The sequence below is a fragment of the Fundulus heteroclitus genome, chromosome 17 (genome assembly GCF_011125445.2).
Source record: "Fundulus heteroclitus isolate FHET01 chromosome 17, MU-UCD_Fhet_4.1, whole genome shotgun sequence".
Taxonomy (NCBI): domain Eukaryota; kingdom Metazoa; phylum Chordata; class Actinopteri; order Cyprinodontiformes; family Fundulidae; genus Fundulus; species Fundulus heteroclitus.
In genome coordinates this window covers 13,240,460-13,258,876 of record NC_046377.1, presented here as the reverse complement: position 1 = coordinate 13,258,876, position 18,417 = coordinate 13,240,460, and the positions used below count along the sequence as shown (strand labels likewise).

The window sequence follows — 18,417 nt, the reverse complement described above, 5'->3', positions numbered from 1 at the left end:
TGCAGGTTCGGCTTCCAGCAGGATAATCACCCTAAACATAAAGCACAACCTACAATGGAATGATTTAGCTCAAAGCATATGCTTGCTCTAGAATGGTCCAGTCAAACTCCACAGCTACATCCTATTGGAAATCTGTGGAAAGCTGTAGAAATTTAAATTGCTTTGTGTTGATCTACAACCTAAAAACCTAAAATAAATACACAGTACTCTGTGATTTATGACATGTTCAAGGGTTATGTATGCTTCTGCAAGGCACTGTATATATCCAAATTTGTTAAGAAATGTTGCATTTATATTGTTGTTGTGGTGCATTTAGTGCTGACTGATCTTTTTTTAAACATTAGCTGTTCAGTGTGCAAATATATAGCAGCAGGGGTTCACAGACGTTTCTTAAAATGTTATTGCAATGAGTCACAATCATTGCCGTACAAACTATATACGTACGCGGCCTGTTCAGACTTTAGTACTGCTGACAGGTAAAGCTTATTTTTATTTCGGTCCTTTCAGACAGTTTGAGGGGGGAGAAAAAAAAGCACATGTCAGAGCACTTGAAACGACAAAGCAGCTGGGAAGGAAAATGGACTATAAGGGAGCAATTCAGTAAAAGAACAGCCGGTGGGTGGGCGGGAGGTAAGGGTAGGAGGGCTGACGCAGCAAAATCCACCTGTTCTCATCGCTCTCCCAGCTTCCACTCCTCAGCTCCTCCCTGCTTCTCCTCCTTTTTTTTCGCAGCCCTGCGCCCCGCTCAAACTGCGGCAGTCAGCTAATTAAAAAACACAGTTGTCCTTAATTATTCAGCAGCTGGCTAATTGATATTCACAGAGGCGATCACCGAGCCTAAATGATTCGTTTAATCTGACCACCACATGTCCGCGTGTCACCCCCAGTCATTTGTGCTACTGTATTTAATAAGAAAGGGGAAATGGAGTAGAATATGCTTTGTCATTGTTTCACACAATGAAAAACAGTTTAGCATCTCTCGTTTGGCCGTGTGATTATCACACACATATGTACACCAAAAAGGTACACTAATGCACAAAACAAAGGTTTGCGGCAATCATTTGGTCCATAAGCTGGTAGGAGTGATTGATTTGACCACTCTGGGGTATAAACAGTTTTTGAGTCTGTTGGATTTTGTTTTTAAAGTCTTGACTCTTTTACTAGATGGGGTGGGAACAATGGCTGGGGTGAGTGGAGTTTGTTGCAATGGCGCTGGCTTTCTTTTGCAGTCTGCAGGTGCAAATGAACAAGTTTCTTTCTCCACGCTCTCCTGAGAGCAGCTGGAGAACAACACAGTGCAGCAATACACCAGGAGACTCTCTGTTACTGACCTGTAGTGGTTCTGTCAACCTCCTCACTTTGTATTGAGAGGGGAGTTTGTGTGGTGCGCTTAGATTTCTTGAAGTCCATAATTGCTTCTTTCGTCTTTGAGTTGTTAAAGTCCAGGTTACTTTTCCGATACCTTAGTCTGAAGTGCGTGACCTCTTCTCTGTAGGCCGATTCATTATTATCAGAAATCAGACCTACAGCGGTGTCGTCTGTAAACCTCACTATGGTGTTGGTGGTTAGAATAAGAGCGTCCATGAGTAAATATTGAATAGGGAATGGGGCTGAGGACACACCCCTGGGGTGTCTCTGTATCCAGGAACCCATCAGGACGGTCCAAGCACACATTCTCTGTTCCTGAGGAAATCCAGAATCAGCGTACACAGTAATCTGCCCGGGTCGCTCAGTTTATTAGCCCGTTTATAGGGAATAACAGTGTCAAAGATGAAACTGAAGTCTTCAAATATTATCCAGACGTAGGTGTTGTATTTCTCAAGGTGACTCAGGTCTGTGTGGAGAGTTGCTCATACTGCATCCTTTGTTGACCTCTTTGATACTTGTGCAAATCGATGTTGGTTGTGGTCAGCAGCAAATAATAAATATGTTTGCTGTTTATATTAAGGCTTCCTGGGCTCAAAAAAGTAATAGAAATGCTCTTGTAAAATGTTATGTATTCAGTAGGATATGTCTATCTTTGTGAAGGGTTTCTGCAAAAGAAACTTAGGCAGAGTACATTTTTCTAGCTAAAGATTCCCCAACCTGAGCTGTTGATCTCTAAAGGCCCAGAATGCAGAGTTAACCTGAGCCTCTTTCATTCAGAGTTGAAACAATAGTCCCATTCTCGATTTTCTTTAGTTTAACTGCTTAAGCTTATTTTATGCATTATAAAAATACTTGGAAGAGAAAATGCAAGTTAACAAGTTATTCACTTTTAAAAAAAAAAAAGAAAAACACCAACATCTGATTGTTTGAAATGCAATGACATATTTATTTAGTCTACTTGGACATTTGTAGCAAAAGATGTATCTTTTGAAAAAGTTCCAACAACAACATGTCAAAAGCTCAGCCCTTTCTGGTTGACTTAACATCAACACAGAGCTAGCTGCCTCTGCGGTGGAAATGGTCAGAAACAATAAGTGCACTAACTGTCCCTTGCATTTTACATCATGGGCTTTTAAAAGGAATTTAATATCAGAAAGCATGTTGTTATCCAAATAAAAATAGAAAACCGTTGTATGGTACATAAGTTCCAAGTTACATTCTTTGTATTTGTTTTGGGCAAGTATGCAGCGCCTATCCCTGCATCCGATGCTTCCTGTTCAGGTGTTGCAGCATCAAGGATTTCCTATCATGGAATGCTAATTCAGTTTTGCACCATATGTACTGCACCGCTTTATCTTCTTTAAAGTCCAATCAATCCAACCCTTTTGACCCTTTCACTTCTTTTTGACGCTTGTAGTCTCCCACCATAGCTGATATCCGTACTAACTGCTCACATCATTAGTGAAAGGGAGATTGTTGTTTATTATTTTTGTTATTATTACCTGGCCAGAAAACCACTCGCTGAATAGTCAAACAAACTTTAACGAAACCTTGTGGCAGATAATTTGCCTCAAAGAATCTTAACAATCGACATAGGGGAGGAACTGTATTAGCCCTAATTGTTTTGTCAACTAACCCGAGCTGTCTGGTGTATAACCTGGTCTACATTATGCTGTTTGTTCAGTAATGCTCTCTAACAAACCTCTGAGGACTCCACATAACATCTGTGTTTATACTGGGATCAAAGTGCACACAAGTGGAATGAATATACAAATGACAAGACTTCTGAAAGCAGCTGGTTGCTCTGGGTTTTATTTATGGGTGTCAGAGTAAGGGGTTATAAATATAAAAGCACATTTAGAAACCATGTGTCAATTTCTTCCACTTTACAATATGTCCTTCTTTGCGTTGGTCCATCCCCTAATATCCCAAAAAAGATGCAATGGGTTAGAGTTTGTAAAGGTTTAAGGGGAACACAACATTTTTGCAAGCCTCTATTAACAACCACACTTCTTTTTTCATCAAAAAGCAAGTTCTCAGTCCTCTGCCTCTGCCTCCCCCCCAACCCTTACCAGAGCTCTCCTCATCCGCCGGCAACCACCCCCTTTCTTCGGGGAACAAAATGCGTATGGTCAGTGCTGAAGCCTGCCCCATTGTTTTGGCCCTTAGTGCGATTAGATTATCTTTTAACTCAGCTGAATGGGATTAATCAGTGAGAAATAATCCTGACATAATGCGTGCGGGTCTGGGCCTGTGTCTCGTCAAAGAGGAGGGTCAACCTGCCTGCGTGGAAATTGAACACAGGCACTGGTGCATGTACATATAGACACTCGCATAGACTCTGACAAAAGTGAATAAAAAAAAGGAAATCCCTAGGTACACATTTCTGTCACAACCTCTTCTGTTTTAATGAGCTCTTTAGTTGCCCCTTCAGCACACATTTATCTCTTAGCCTGCTCTCTGTGGGCACAGCTGCTCAGGCTGCTGTGTGCGCACGTGATGAATTGTGCACTGCAGATCGGCGTCTGACCTTTCCGTTTGCGTCTCAGCATCTGCGCGCATGTTTCCTCTTTTGCTGCAGAATCGGCACCTTTAGTCACCACATACCAGCGTAACATCGAGTTTGGACACACTCCTGACAATATACTCCCCCCTTCGTCATCACCACCTCTCCAGGCTAAATTGAGCTGTTTGGGGGGACCGTTATTTTTTTCATTTTTTTTTTTTTTTGGCACTTTTGCGGTGTAATCCAGACACTTGAAAACTTTTCCATCCTCTCCTAGAGGCAGTGATTGCGGTCTCAGAATCGATAACAGGTTCTTTCTAGTGCAGTAACTCCATAATTTTTTAGGTACACTTGAGGGCACATTCACCCAGGACTATGATTGTGGTATAACTTTAACTTGATTTCATTGTGCAGAGGATAAACAAAAAGCACTAGCTGTAAGGGGACACGATAGAGAGAATTGTTTGACCAGAGCAATAAAGCTGGCTAATGCTGGGTCGTTTTGAGGACACATCAGAGACACCAGCACCTCGGTCCTGCTGTTGTTTTTGCCGAGTATCGTCTTGAGTGTGATAAAGTGTTGCCCTGGAGTTGGTTTTACTCACTGTCTGGCACTATAATGAAGGTGTTTGCCTTTGTGACAATGCTTTCTGTCTCGGGTCTTCATAAGCGAGCTTGGAGTATCCCCTTGACTTTGAAACTTCCCCCACTCATCTTATGTGACGACAGCTCCTCTCTGAGACTTCTCATCACAATGCATGCAGCATACAGTTTCGCCTGAAGTGTGTTGAGTTGCTACACTCAGATGGTTATCAGTGTAGTGAAGATTGGATGGGCTGAGGCAGTTTTTTTAATATATTGTATTTTTTTTTTTTTTTTTGTTAACTCTATTCCCAAGCTTCCCGTAGTGTCAAGGCTACACCTGTGTGGCTGCTTTTCCACATGCAAAAGTACTCCGCTAATATTATGTATAATTGTAAATAGCCATGCATGGTAGGAATATATGCACGGTTTATGGTTGTATGGTTGTATACCACACATGTTAAGGGCGTATGCACAGGTTTGTGTGTTTGCCAGTGATAGTGTAAACTTTAAGGATGAAATATGAGTATTGAAGCAGAACAGTGTGGCAGCCAGTCACCCCTGGCATTTGAATACTAAACCTTTTTCCAAATGTCACTTTGAAGAAAAGAATAAATCAGTGTCTCCTTACTCCTCTCTTTTGATGCTTGCCTTATTCAGGAACTTGAGCAGAAGGTAAGTCTTTTTCGCCCCCCCCTCATCTAAACTACTTTGTTTCTTTCTCGCAGTTACTTGTATCTTAGTCTATAGTTTAGCCTGGCTGTTGAGGTAATGATCTTCTTGTACCCTGTAATACGGTGTTGACTGGTAAATATGTTTTGATTAGTCTTTGGCCCTCATGCACAGGGTAATGTTGTTGTTTTTTTCTGTGCGAGGTGATATATCAGGTCTTATCTGTGCTGCATGTCACAGAGAAAGTCAGTCGTACATTTAGTGAAGGTCACAGTAGAGGGGAGGACAGCAAAGATAGGTAGAGCGGGTAAACCTATATGGCAGAACACAATACATGTTTGCCCCCGAAAGGTGATGCTATCTTCTTGTACTGATAGTTTGGCTGAAGAGCAAGCACAAGAACCTGCCAAGGCACAATCACGCTCTTGCACTTGGGTGCCTGTGTATATTTTCAGCCTCAACCGTTAAGTTATCCGCATATTTTGACTTGCATGTCCCTAAGTGTATGTACAAGTACATTTCAATACATGTCAATGCATTCTTACATCATTGAAGAGTTATTTTGTGCCAGTGATTCATCCCAGATTGCATATATATATATATATATATATATATATATATATATATATATATATATATATATATATATATATATATATATATATATATATATATAAAATATTACACAAGGAGTATTTCAAGTCAATTTCTGATGATGATGGCTTACAGCCAAGCAAAACCCAGACTGCTGTTTCTTGGAAAACTTACATGTCTTGGTCAGGCGTCTCTCATTTTTATTCTGACAGTAGGAATCTCTATGAAGTTTAGGCTAGGCCAAGCTGCTGGTCAATCAAGCCCAGTGATATATCATGACATTTGTCAGGTATTGGTACTTTTGCTAGTGTGGGCTAGCTCCAAGTCCTGCTGGAAAAGTAAATCAGTATCTACTTAAAGCATGTTTGTAAGACAAAAACTGAAGTGCTTAATTTTCCTGATAGATGGTGAGTAGTGACTAGTGAGGATAAATTTGAACTTGCTAAAACACACTAGATGACCATCAGGATTTAGTATACCTCTTGAAATCATCATCAACACTGACTGGAAATTTCACACTGGACCTTAAGCAGCTTGAAATAAGTGCCTCTCCACGCTTCCTCCAGACTGAACGATTTTGATTTTCAAATTCATTGGAAATTTTACTAAAAGACAACATTTAAGTCGAATATGAGCATTGTAGCCCAGGTGTTGGCTACGTCTCTGTGAGCTCTTGAAAGTTCGAGTCCAACCACAATCCACAGTTGTTAGTCTTGAAAACTCTTGAATGAACTTCGTTTCACAATCATCTCAGCAATGGCTGACCCTGCTGCTTCTGCATTTTCTCCTTCCACTCATAATACCATTAAAATGCTTGGATACAGTAATTGCTGAACCGCCAGCATCTTTAGCAACTGTATTTTGTAGCTTACGCTCCTTATGAAGATTGTAATTAATAATCTCCTTTTTTTTTCATTGCAACATTTATTCCAAGTAAACTTGTCTTCTGCATTTAACCTATCTCTTATGGAGCAGCCATTGTGTTGTGCCCAGGGAGCATTCTGCGCTAAAACATTCTATTTGACTTTTTTAATTCATCCATCAGAATAAATTAAGTTGTTGTTGATATTGTAATTTATTGAGATTGTCATTGTGCAGTCAAATATTTACAGCAGAAACTACATAAATATATATATTCAATTTCCAATAATAATTTCCAATGAAATAGTTTTTGTTCCTCTCTCTGTTGTTAGGCCAAGCAGCTGGAGGCCAAGGAAGCAGACCTGAAGAAGCTGGATGCTTTTTACCGGGAGCAGGTGGCCCGGCTGGAAGAACGAGTAAGGAATAATAAGATGCTTCCTTCCTTTTAAAATCATTTTTCAAACTTTCAAAATTTAATATTTTTTTCAACAAATATTCCTACAATATCATGTACAATTTTCTGCACTGAATGAACAATTATTTTAGCCAGCTTTACATTGTTTTTCACGTGGTTCACCTTAGTGTTATATTTATTATCATCCTTCAAGTCAAAATCTACTTGCTTTCCCAGTATGACGTGTGTTGCTGTTCTTTTTTTGCTACCTTTACGCTTTAGTCCATGTTCTACTGCTTGAAGGACAAAGGGTTAAGTCTTCATTTTTATGTATCGTTCTGACCCTGAAAGTGACACTACCTGGATTTTCTTAACATGCTGGTGTCCCATGGACTGGGACAAGGGTCAGCTGCCATGCTTACCACACTTCAAACGACGGCACCGCACTGCTCCCTGTGAGAGACGCCTGCAAGGCAGGGGAGCAGGGGTCAAATGCTCCGTTAAAGTGTGGTTTGAAAGAACGCCTTCATGCAGCTCTCAAATCATAAGTGTCTCAGTAAGGATATAATGCCCTTTCTAATGTGCTTAAAATTATACACTCGTGCTGAGAAAGAGTTTGCTCCCCTTTGGAGGGTGCAAAAAGTCAAACGTTCCCCATAGTGGAAGCCAGATGGAAATTATACACTGTTGCGAAGACATTGTGGAGGAAAATCTGTTACTTAATACTGTTAGTGGAATATATTATGAAGCTAAAAATTGTAAAAGTGTTTTCTTTATTCAAATTTGTGGACTTTAAAAATGTTTTTTTGAAACCAGATTTGTATATACAATCTACAATAATGCTCTCTTTTTTCACGTTCTGAGCAAACCTTTCATGTTTTGAGTCAGTTACCATAATTATTTCTTTTTGTTGAAATGCCTTAGTAATGAGATAGAGAGATGAAATGGAATGTTTTATTACGTTCTTTAAATTTAGAAGATGCATTCCCTTAGTCCAAAATATTTGCCGTCTTGCTTGTTGCTTCAGTATTCTCATACACTGTTCTTTCCTTATGATTCCATCTTTTGTGAAACACTTCAAAACTTTGAGAAAAACACCCACCCAACATGATTGTTCTGAGGCTTGAAGGTTTCCTCCATTCTCATCTAAATATAACCATTATTAATAAGTTTCAGCATTTCACATGTTTAACCCCAGCACATATTTTCAAAAACAAAGATCTTTCTCTGTGAGTACGTTTTGAAATTGTGATCTGGCTTCTTATGTTCTTTTTGGACTAATAGCTTCTTCCTTTCTAAGTGGCCTTTCAGCCCATATTAGTTCTAGATTTGTTTTGCTTTGGATAATTATACTTTTTACCCTCGTCATCCAACACCTTAACAAAGTTTTTTGGTTTTGTTTAGGGCTCGCTACACATTTTGCACCATTACTGGGACACAGGACATTTCTCCTTCCCTTTCTTTGCAAAGATGAACCAGACATATGGAAGTCCACATTTCTTTTGATGATATCTTGGCTAATTTCTTTTAATTTCCCACTGATGCTAGACAAGGACCCAGTGTGTTTTTTGTGTTGCCTATAAATATATCCACAGGTATGCCTCAATTGAAATCAAAGGTTCTGAATCAATCTATCAGAAACTTACAAAATCAGAAACTTACGAAGCTATGACATCATCGGCGTTAAAGTGTAACACACCCCGATGTAAAAACATAACTCCGCCCCCAAACCCACTTTGAAAAAATGCCACCAAAAGTAGGCGGTTCAAAGAGACACAGCCAATTGTGTGGATGAGTGGTGGGGGAGTTTAGCAGGGCTTGTTACTGAGGCGGTCCGTTCGAGGGAAAGTGACATGTTGAAACATGGACTGACATGGATTTCTCATTGATCTGTCTTTTGAGGGGGAGGGTTTCTCACTCCTTCGTCACAAGAGGTTTGTGGAGGCAAGCGGGGCTGAGACTTATCAGGTCTAAAGTCCCTTAAATGAAAGTTGCGCCAACTCAGCGAGTGGCGCCATTTTGGGTCTAAACTTGCCACAGGCAGGCGCTTTAACACTGTTATGTTATGCGCGTTTCGCACCTTCTAATACCCTTCAGGCAGGTGTTCTGAATAAAACACAACTGAGTGTTGATGATCACCTACTAGGCATCCAGAAAAGCTGATATTACATTTTAATAAGACTTGAGAGAGACATTTTTAAGTGAACTGTATACTTCTCTTTTACTGTCTTGAAGTCCAGAATTGGTCCCATAGGACAAAAATCAGACACACATTATGCTACAGCACAATGAAATAAAGCAAGAAGTCCAGAAGAAAATTTCACATAAAAAAATCGGACGGTCGGTGAAAATCAAACATGTTTGAAATTCAGTCGGCCGTCGTGAGGTTTTCGTGAGCGCATCCTGCTGTTCAAGCAGAGCTACGAGGGAGCGCCCTCCCCTCCTCTCCCTCCCCTGGCGGGGAGGGAGAGGAGCAGGCATCCCCAAAGCGACCTTCGCCCGGCCCGGGACCCACGGGGCCCGGACGTCGGCTCGTGGGGCGGGGGGAGGGCAAGCGCTCCGGTCTGCGCGACGCGCTGGCCGCCTGTTTCGGCACGCCTCCGCTCGCGGGGCGGGCCGGGCGACCTGCCGTGCCGCGCGGCCGCTGGTGCGGTGCGTGAGCTGGGCTCGACCCCCTGCTCTGGGTCCCTGTCACCCACCTTCGCTCGCCTGCCTCTGCCACCACAGTGAGCGGTCCCAGAGGGGGCACAACGTACAGAATGAGCAGTCCGGTCGCGTCCGAGCGTCGCGCCGCACAGATCGTGAGCGGTGAACTTTTTAAACCCCGCGGTTCCATCGTACAGTTTGAGATGTATATAAGTACCACCACTGAAAAACTCGTACAGGGTATGCCCGGCTTAGCGGTTGGGGACTGGCGGGGAGAGACAAGCTCTGCACGTTTTTGGGTTTTTTTGTTTTTATATTGGCGAGGCGGCCGCCAAACTTAGCGCTGCGGGAAACCCTGACTTCAGAAAAAAAAAAAAAGCCCACATACCTCACACAAGCGAGAGTTTGTTGTAGGTCTCCAAGTTTTGTTCGACTGACTCGTTGATCCACAATAAACGCCGCTCTTCATCGCTTGGAAAACGGAACATCCGCGTCCCTTTATCAGTGCTGTTGCTGCAGCCGTGGGCACAACACCCTGGCATGGTGGCTTATTTTCGAAACAAAGAAATACTCGAAATAATCAGAAAAAATAAAATTAAAATAAAGGAAATCGGTCGCTCGCAGTGTTGTATACGCGCTGAGCTTAGCTGAGCCTAGACCCAAAATGGCTGCATGAGATCACGTGACCCGAAAAAAATGGAACGCCCATGACGCAACTTTCATTTAAGGGACTTTAATCAGGTCCAGCCGCCGGCTCAAGACGCTAACTCAGCGATGCCGGAAGCTGCGAGGTGTTGAAGGACAGAATGGTGCAGTTTTTGAGTGGAAAAGTGTTGTTAGCAGCATCACTGCTGACATGGGTTAACGTTCAAAGCTGTAATGCTAAACACTCGCTGCGGGGCGAAGGCGTGGGTCTGAATGAGATGGTTTTATAACCGAACGCAGGGCTATGGTGACAAAAGCATGCATCGTTTGAACCAATAGAAAATTTCAGCTGCAGTAACGACCGTTCAACACTAAGAGGGGAGCGTTTAGACCGTTTTAACACAGATATTGCAGGACTAAATAAGTTCACATAAAACATAAAAAAAAATGCACAGCAACGTTAAAGTTGCACCCTGTGGCCTAGTTTATACAGATTATCTGTAACAAAAAAAAGGTTTTGGGGTGAGTTACACTTTAAGTCCTAGTGTATCAAAACTTCCTAATTTAAAGAAAGTAATTTTAAAAATTATCGTTAAAAAATCTCATGTTGTTGGTAAATAGACATTCTTTTTGTAATTCTAACTGATCAGAAACAGAGAAGGGTTTAGCCCTTTTTAATGCCAGGCAGTGAGGAAAAGGTTTATTTTTAAACAGTGTCAAACATTTGAATTAGGCTTAATTTTACAGGATGAATGGGTTATTGCTCATTACTTGCAAGATATTCTGCAATCAGTGATCATGTGAATTCTCTTTTCATCTCTAGATTACATCAGGCTCTAACTCGGCCCAAAATTCTGATGACATATTGGATACAAGCCAGTTTCATTTTAAACTGTCAGTGATTCATCTATAAATTCAAGCTCGACTCTTTTTTCTCTCCAACACCTATTATTACATCACATCGTGCTGTTTTGCATACATGAGCTCATTTGATGCAGATAACGCGATGAGTCCCGACGAGCGTGGACATTATCGACTTGCACTAGCCATCCATCAGCCATGTTGGTCTCTGGTCAATATTCCTTGGACCAAAGTGTCAACAAAACACATTCACACCTCAGAGAGAAACACGAGATTGAAAGAGAGCGAGAGAGACGTGGATAGGATTCATGGAAAATGGAGAAAAAGTGGGCTTCAACTCATGATCAAAAAAATGAAACTGTCCTCCAGGAGACAAACTGGAATCAAAAGAGTCTACCTTAAATAGTATATCTAATCATTATGATAAAGTGGCATTAATGGGAAGCTACGGCAGATAAGACAAAAACAAAAAAAGCGCTATGAAATGATTAAATGTCAAAAATGATAGAGAACACGACAGCTTGGAGAAAAGGTTGAAAAGCCTTCAATTGCTGTGTTAAAAATGAGGGACGGTTTGAAGAAGGAAAGGTGAAACACATGGAAGATCTTCAAGAAGTTTATTTATTTATGGAAAAAAATAAATGCATGTATTTATTTCAAAGCCACTTGCCATAAAATCTGCACTGAGAAAATTAATTTTGTTTTTAAGGGAATCAGTACATAATGGTAACCATTGTCATCAGGTGTGCGTTTTAGGTAATCCTCTTTAAATAATGATCCACAGTTGGCCTCCAACTGTGTAATACTGTCTGAGGAACCATATGGGGGGTACGTTTTGTCTGGACACTGTTGATGATTCCTTTTTTCTTTGGCCTCTTTCCCCATTTTGGCAAACGGTGCAGTCTGTCTTCATTGCCTGTGCTTTCCCCCTACTTTAGGTTAAAATCACTTCTGACATGTTCTATTTTGGTGTACTGAGTCTAAATTCACTCAACATGATGATATGCATGAACAGGTTATAGAATGTCCCTTAAGATAGACATCAACTCAGGAATGAAACAATCTAGTGTGTGCAACTTTTAAACTGACATGTAGGTGTTTAAGTAGCTGCAGTGTAAACCTGAGTGCACAGTATACTGATCCAGGTGAAACTCCGGGATGTGGTTTGATTAATCACAGCAATAAAACCACTGATTCGTCCATAGTTCATATGTAGCACATTAGCATGTAAAGCATGAATGATGGTTAGTTTGTTGAGAGGACTTGTTCCAAGATTGCGACTAAAAGAGCTTTCCAGGAAAATGATGTCAAGTCCTGAGGAACTACAGCATAATAGTATTTTTTAAGAAATAATTTTAATCGGCTCTAGAGGACCTAGATATTATCAAGACATAATACGTTGTAGTACATAGTGTAGTATGTAGTGTAATGCGTAGGTCAGCACGTACACATACAGGACGTATCCTCGTAAGTGCAAGACTGCCGTATTCCCTTTATTTTTATCAGACCTTAAGCAGCGTCTCTTAATCTAGAGGAACATACTACCATGCTTACTGCTAGAGAACTACTCATAAGCATCATGCAGCCCTCTCTGGGCAATTTTCCTTCGTTTTCGTCAATCCGCAGAGTTTTTTGAGATCCTGGTTGTAGCGTGTAGTTGGTCTGCGCGCTACAACCAAACTAGGCTTTCAGTTGTTTCGAGCGGACCACAGTGCTGAGTTCTCAGTGAAAAAGAGAGGAGGTGGAATTTGCTTCATATAAATGAAGGTTGGTGTAATGATGTCACAGTGTTACAGAAGACCTGTAGTCCTGAACTGGAGTAATTTTTTTTAGTCTGTAAACCTTTTTAATCAAAGGAGGTCTCCTCATCTGTTCTGGCCAGTGTTTACATCCCACCACAAGCCTAGAATCAGAGGATGAAAAACAGCTTGCAAAAAAAACAAAACAACCAGATTTTCGGTTCTTTGTTTTTTAGGATTTTGACAATGTAAACCTATTAAATTAACTACCAAAATGCAAAGAGCATCCTGCCATTCTATACCAGTAGTCTCCAACCTTTTTTGCCCTGCGGCAGGTCTGATGAACACAATGAACACTTCACAGCTACACTAATGTGAGACAAAAGAAGTACATTTGCACTATCATAACATTCCTTTTTGCCTTCGTCTCTACATATAAAAAAAACACATGTACACACTGCTGCTTATATATTTATAACTAATGTCTTTACACTATGAGTGCTGTAATCACAGTCAAAGTCATTTTAAAGCTGATTCTAATTATATTAAGACATAGCTTGAATTAATCTCCGTCTAATCTTTCTGCAGTTATTTTAGGTTCCAAACTTTCAAAGCTTTAGATTCAGTATAAGAGAGGAAATTAAAATAAATGATGTGGGATTTTACAATTTCTCAGCATGTGGCCGCAGACCCATAAAGCAATGACATATTGAAACAGCTGACAGCTCACTAGCACACCTATTAGTTTCCACTCATTTCTCTGTGCAAAATGACTAGACATTCCATATATAGAGATATACTCTTTGTATGAGGATTTAAAGGAGCAATAAGTGAAATGTCATTATTTTAGATAGAACAAACTTAAAAAATAGTTTTGTGAAGAACTAAAGGTATCTTTTTAGATGGACTATGGTTAAACGTCACACACTATCTCTCTGTGTTGTTCTCCAAACTCTTGTTTACATAGCTGGGCTGGCCGCACATGAGCGTGCACGTGAGCGTGCACGTGAGCATCCCTGCCCATAAAATGCCATCACCAGGCACAAAATGGCAGAGGGCATGCCCATCAGATCAAAACATTCTTGTGCTAACAGCATTGTAATGTTAGGAGTTACTTAGATCTTCACTGGATATGTTCCTCTGAAAGGTGATGTTGTTCTGCTGTGTTTTTATCCTTGGCAAATAGGCTCATGGGTGAGAAGGGGAAATGGTTGCAGAGTGCTGGAGCGGAGACAGTGAAGGACGTGGCTTGATACACATCTTGTTTTGTTCTACAGAGAGTGCTCAAGCTACACATAGTGGTGAAAAAATTGCTTATTGCTCCTTTAAACTTTAAGAAACAACGTAAAATTTACTACTTACAGAGAGAGAGAAAATCAGAGTTTAACTTAGGAGCACTCCAACAATTAAAACAAACAACAAAAACTCTGGTGCAATTCAGAAAGCTAGTTAATTGTTTTAAATGAGCTGACGGCAGTTCATTTTTTTTTAACACTCTGTACAGAGAATGCATGTAAGTGCTAAGTGTTATTTGATCTCTAAGTTAATAAGTGAAACAATTCAGACAATTGAAAACTTTTATAATGTTAAGTTGTTGTTTTTTAGTTGTACCCAAGAGAAAATAATACAATTGTAACTGGGGTTGTTTACTCTCCTTAGCCATAATCTGTAATATATTTACCCTTGCTGCCAAAAATATTCATTGTTTTTGATTTTACCCTTGCATCAGGATTTGTCCCAAACTGTCAAATAATTTCTTTATTTTATGATTTTTCATAATAGAAAATATTATTGGAAGAAAAAACTAAATGCGGATATAGTGGATAATTACATTCAAGAAAATATTTTTGCCGAATGGCACGTCCTTGTTGTGTCATGTGGAGTTGATCAGTAATATCAGACTTATCCTTAGGGGAAATGACTGTTCCTATCAGTGGAAGTGTATACAGTAGAATTTAGCTTGCTGTCAGTGCATTGACTGTGCTATGACACATGGTAAGGCAACAGTTCAATATAGTCCAGCATTGTGTAACATTTACCAGATTAGGTTTAAAAATATGCTTGGGCCCTTTATTCAAGTCTCATGTTTGACTTATAAAAGGAAAATAAGTAAAAAGTCTCAATCAGCCACAAAATTAGTCGTTCACTTGCAAGTGGGGAAACTGGTGGGCACCAAACACAGCAGTAGTTCTCCTTACCAATTATCTTGCCCTGTTGTTATCAAAATGTAACACTTCTCAGTTCCAAAGCTGTCCCTTTTCCACTTAGATTGAACTAATTTAATTCTTCTCACAGTCTACTGCTTGCTTAATAGTATCTCCTATGAGAGTTTGTGCCCTCCGCATGTTCTCACTCGTTACCATATAGCTCAGGTTTCTCCCAGCATCATTCGCACAAGTAAAAAAGAGGCAAAGAGACCAAAAGAGAGCAAGAAGAAGCGAGACAGAATGTAAGTCTGATATATATTACATGTCTCTTCCAATCCAACATGGCCATTCATCAGAGGGGCTTCCAGTGACAGGCCATCACCAGGCTCCCAGACAGCTCGGCCTGCTGCCTCCACTGTTGCCGTTCATTGGGGCCACAGCTACCAAATAGCCCCTGAAAACAATATCTATATATTTATTAAATTTTCACTCAATACCTGCCTCGCTGTAAAACAATCTCATATTTAACAATCAACTTGGCAAAGTTTTTTTTTTTTTTCCTTTCCCCAACCAGATAGCTTTTAGTCCTCCTTCCAGATCCATCTCTCTATCACACCCTTTTTTTTAAAGCTTTTTCTTACTTGGACTGGTGTTTGTTTTGTTTTGTTTTTTTGAATGCCTCAATTTCATTTTTTTTTTCTTTCAGAAAAGGTTTTTGTTCTCCTGCTGCTGTCTTTCTTTTTGCCTTGTATATCGATGAAATTGGATTTTTTTTCCCCTGCTCTCCTATGGAGGACAATCACAGTGGCAATTGTCTTCTCATAGCAAAGCTCCACAGCTCTATGAAAAGAAGAAATACTGGGAGAGAGTGCATTAAAAAACCGTAATGGCATCTGTCTCTATGTCTCATGGAACGGCCTTCTCTCACTCTGCTTTTATTTTTCTTTTTCTCCTTTTTTTCAATCTCTAACCATCTTTTTCTCCTTCCTAGAACAGTTACAGGAAATGTCTGCTTTTTCCAACTGTAGGCATATTTAAAGGAAGAAAGCTATGATTTTAAAGCATTTTTTTTTTGCTGCACTTGCATTCACTCACTATGAAACTACCTTATGAAAATAATATGCCTCTGCTGCAAAACAAGAGCCAGAGTTATCTGAAGTGACATGTCTTATGGTATTCAGTTATGTTTTCTTCGCTTTGCTGCTTTAGCCACATGATGGTATTTACAGCGACTTGACTGTAGAGGCAGTTTTAGCTAAAGGAGTATCATTTAACTGCTTCAGTCCGCCGTTTACGTTCTCAAGAGCTCCGTGACAATCGAACCTAAAGTAACCTTTTGAAAAATCTCAAAAGAGCAAATGCAAATAGGCATTTACTTGTAGCAAATGAGCTTCATAGCTGTCTGCATAGTCTGTAATGCGGCTGGCAAAACTAGGTCTTTAGGGGCTGGTGTTCTGCAACTTTTAGATGTTTATCTGCTCCAGCACACCTAAATAAATTATTTAGATTAGCAGGACTCTCTAGAACCTAACTGCAGAGGAGGTGGTTCTGTCATTTTTTTTCTCAGGTGCATAGGATTAATTTAAAACCTGCAGGACACCTAGTCCTGAGGACTGATGTTTCAGACCCTTGGTCTATAGATTGTTATAATGAAATACCTAGAAATAAACATGGTTGGATTTTAAAATGTATTTGAGACATCAGGAAAGCTTTTTTTTTAATACTGATAGTCATAAATTGAAATATACCCAAATTTTAGATTATAATGCTTGAACTTCGCCTGCCAGCTGACCTGCGTGGCACCCGACCTTCCACAAGTGAAGAGCCGTCATTTTTTAGCTGAATCTGGCTTAATCTCCCACCTCAAAATTTGATTCCCCAGGTGCTTTGCTAATGATCCCACCCAATCCAATTTCAACAATTTAAACTCCAACCCTAACTTTTTGAATGAAGTTCAAATAAATTAATGTGCAGAGTATAATAATAAATTAAGCAAAATAAATGTATTTGTTCATGCATTTGTTACATTTTCAATATGCACATAATTGCAACAAGTAGTGAATAGCTGTACATAACAAATTTTGTGCAGACATTCATTCAACAGATCAGAGAACAGAGTTTGTTATATCTGTGAATCCTGACCCTAGACATCCAATACCTTAAATTGAAACTTAAAATACTTGAGAAGGTGTAAACCAGCCTCTTGGTTGTTGATTTTGAGTGAACTGCAATAATTCACACAGCAATATTGATCATGGTGAGTCTTCATTCTTTGTAAAGCCTTTCCACTAAGCATTAGTTTAGAAAGCTGAGTTCTCGCTAGTTGTCAAAATGACCCTGTAATTAGGTCACTTTGCTGACTTTCAATCAGTGTCGCGGCTCTTTGATGGACATTTGGGCTCCCTTTCCGCAGGGTTTCCCCCACTGACCATTTCACATCAGCCCAAATTGTCCCTCTCCTTCCTGCAGCCGCACACCTGACCTAAATAATGAGCTGCTAACAAAATCTGCTAACATGTGGAGGTCAGCCAGAAGAAAACATGTGACTGTTTTTGTAGAGAAGAAAAACACAAATATGTTGTTCGGAGAAACTTTCCCAGGCAAACAGGCAAAAAAAAAATGAAATGCTGAACGATGCTACGTGCTAAGCTAACAGCGCAACACGGATGTTTGAGAGCAACATAAAAAGGCCGGTAAAGCTTGTGAATCTGCATCAGTAAAGTTGCAAACCTCCCGGAAAATGTCGGAAAATCCTGGTGAGAACCCACCGGTACCTACTTGTAGGTGCTTTATTTCTTGAAATTCAAGAGGATTTTCTTTAAATTGAGTTTGTATTTGAGTGCTGAATTTATCTTTGTCATTGCAGTACATTAGCATCTATGACTTAATATGTGTTTGAATCCTGCTTCCCTGGCATTTCGCTTTGCTTTGGATGAGCTAAAAACCATGCAGAAAGCAAATAGACAACTGAAAGTAGACAAAAACCTTTTCAAACCATGTAACAGACTCTGCCACATCCTCGTTTGCTTTATAAAATTGTTAATTCAGTGACGCAGCAGAGTTGAACAGTACTGACCAGAACACTTTTTAGTGAGCACAGCACAGTTATGTTAGCAGCTGCAAAAACCCTGATTGAGAAAGGAACATTTTCAACAAGACACTTGAATGTGTGTCTTGTCTGAGCTAATAAAAGGTCAGCGTTTTTCTCGAAATCAGTTGGGAATAACGGCAGGATACCACAATTTAAGACCACTTGGTAATCACACAAATTATACTCCTCTGTACTGTTGAGTGAGTCACTGTTTGTATCTAGCCACCAGGGTGCAGGTACACACCTTTAGTTTGTGTCTACACATGCTCCTTTGCTGTTTATTTTTATTTTTAGATTTTTTTTTATATTTT

At 40.1% G+C, this 18,417-nt stretch overlaps 1 protein-coding gene across 4 annotated transcripts in view; it reads left to right on the top strand.

The window, feature by feature from the left end:
* chchd3a (coiled-coil-helix-coiled-coil-helix domain containing 3a) overlaps positions 1-18,417 on the top strand; it is a 101,672-nt gene that overhangs the window by 55,917 nt on the left and 27,338 nt on the right. For 2 of the 4 annotated variants that reach the window (XM_036148977.1, XM_036148975.1), the window contains exons 5-6: positions 5,117-5,131; positions 6,916-6,999. In XM_036148977.1, the coding sequence (XP_036004870.1) occupies positions 5,117-5,131; positions 6,916-6,999 (99 nt within the window). The remainder of the gene's footprint in view (positions 1-5,116; positions 5,132-6,915; positions 7,000-18,417) is intronic. The other 2 variants (XM_036148978.1, XM_036148976.1) reach the window with 1 other exon arrangement.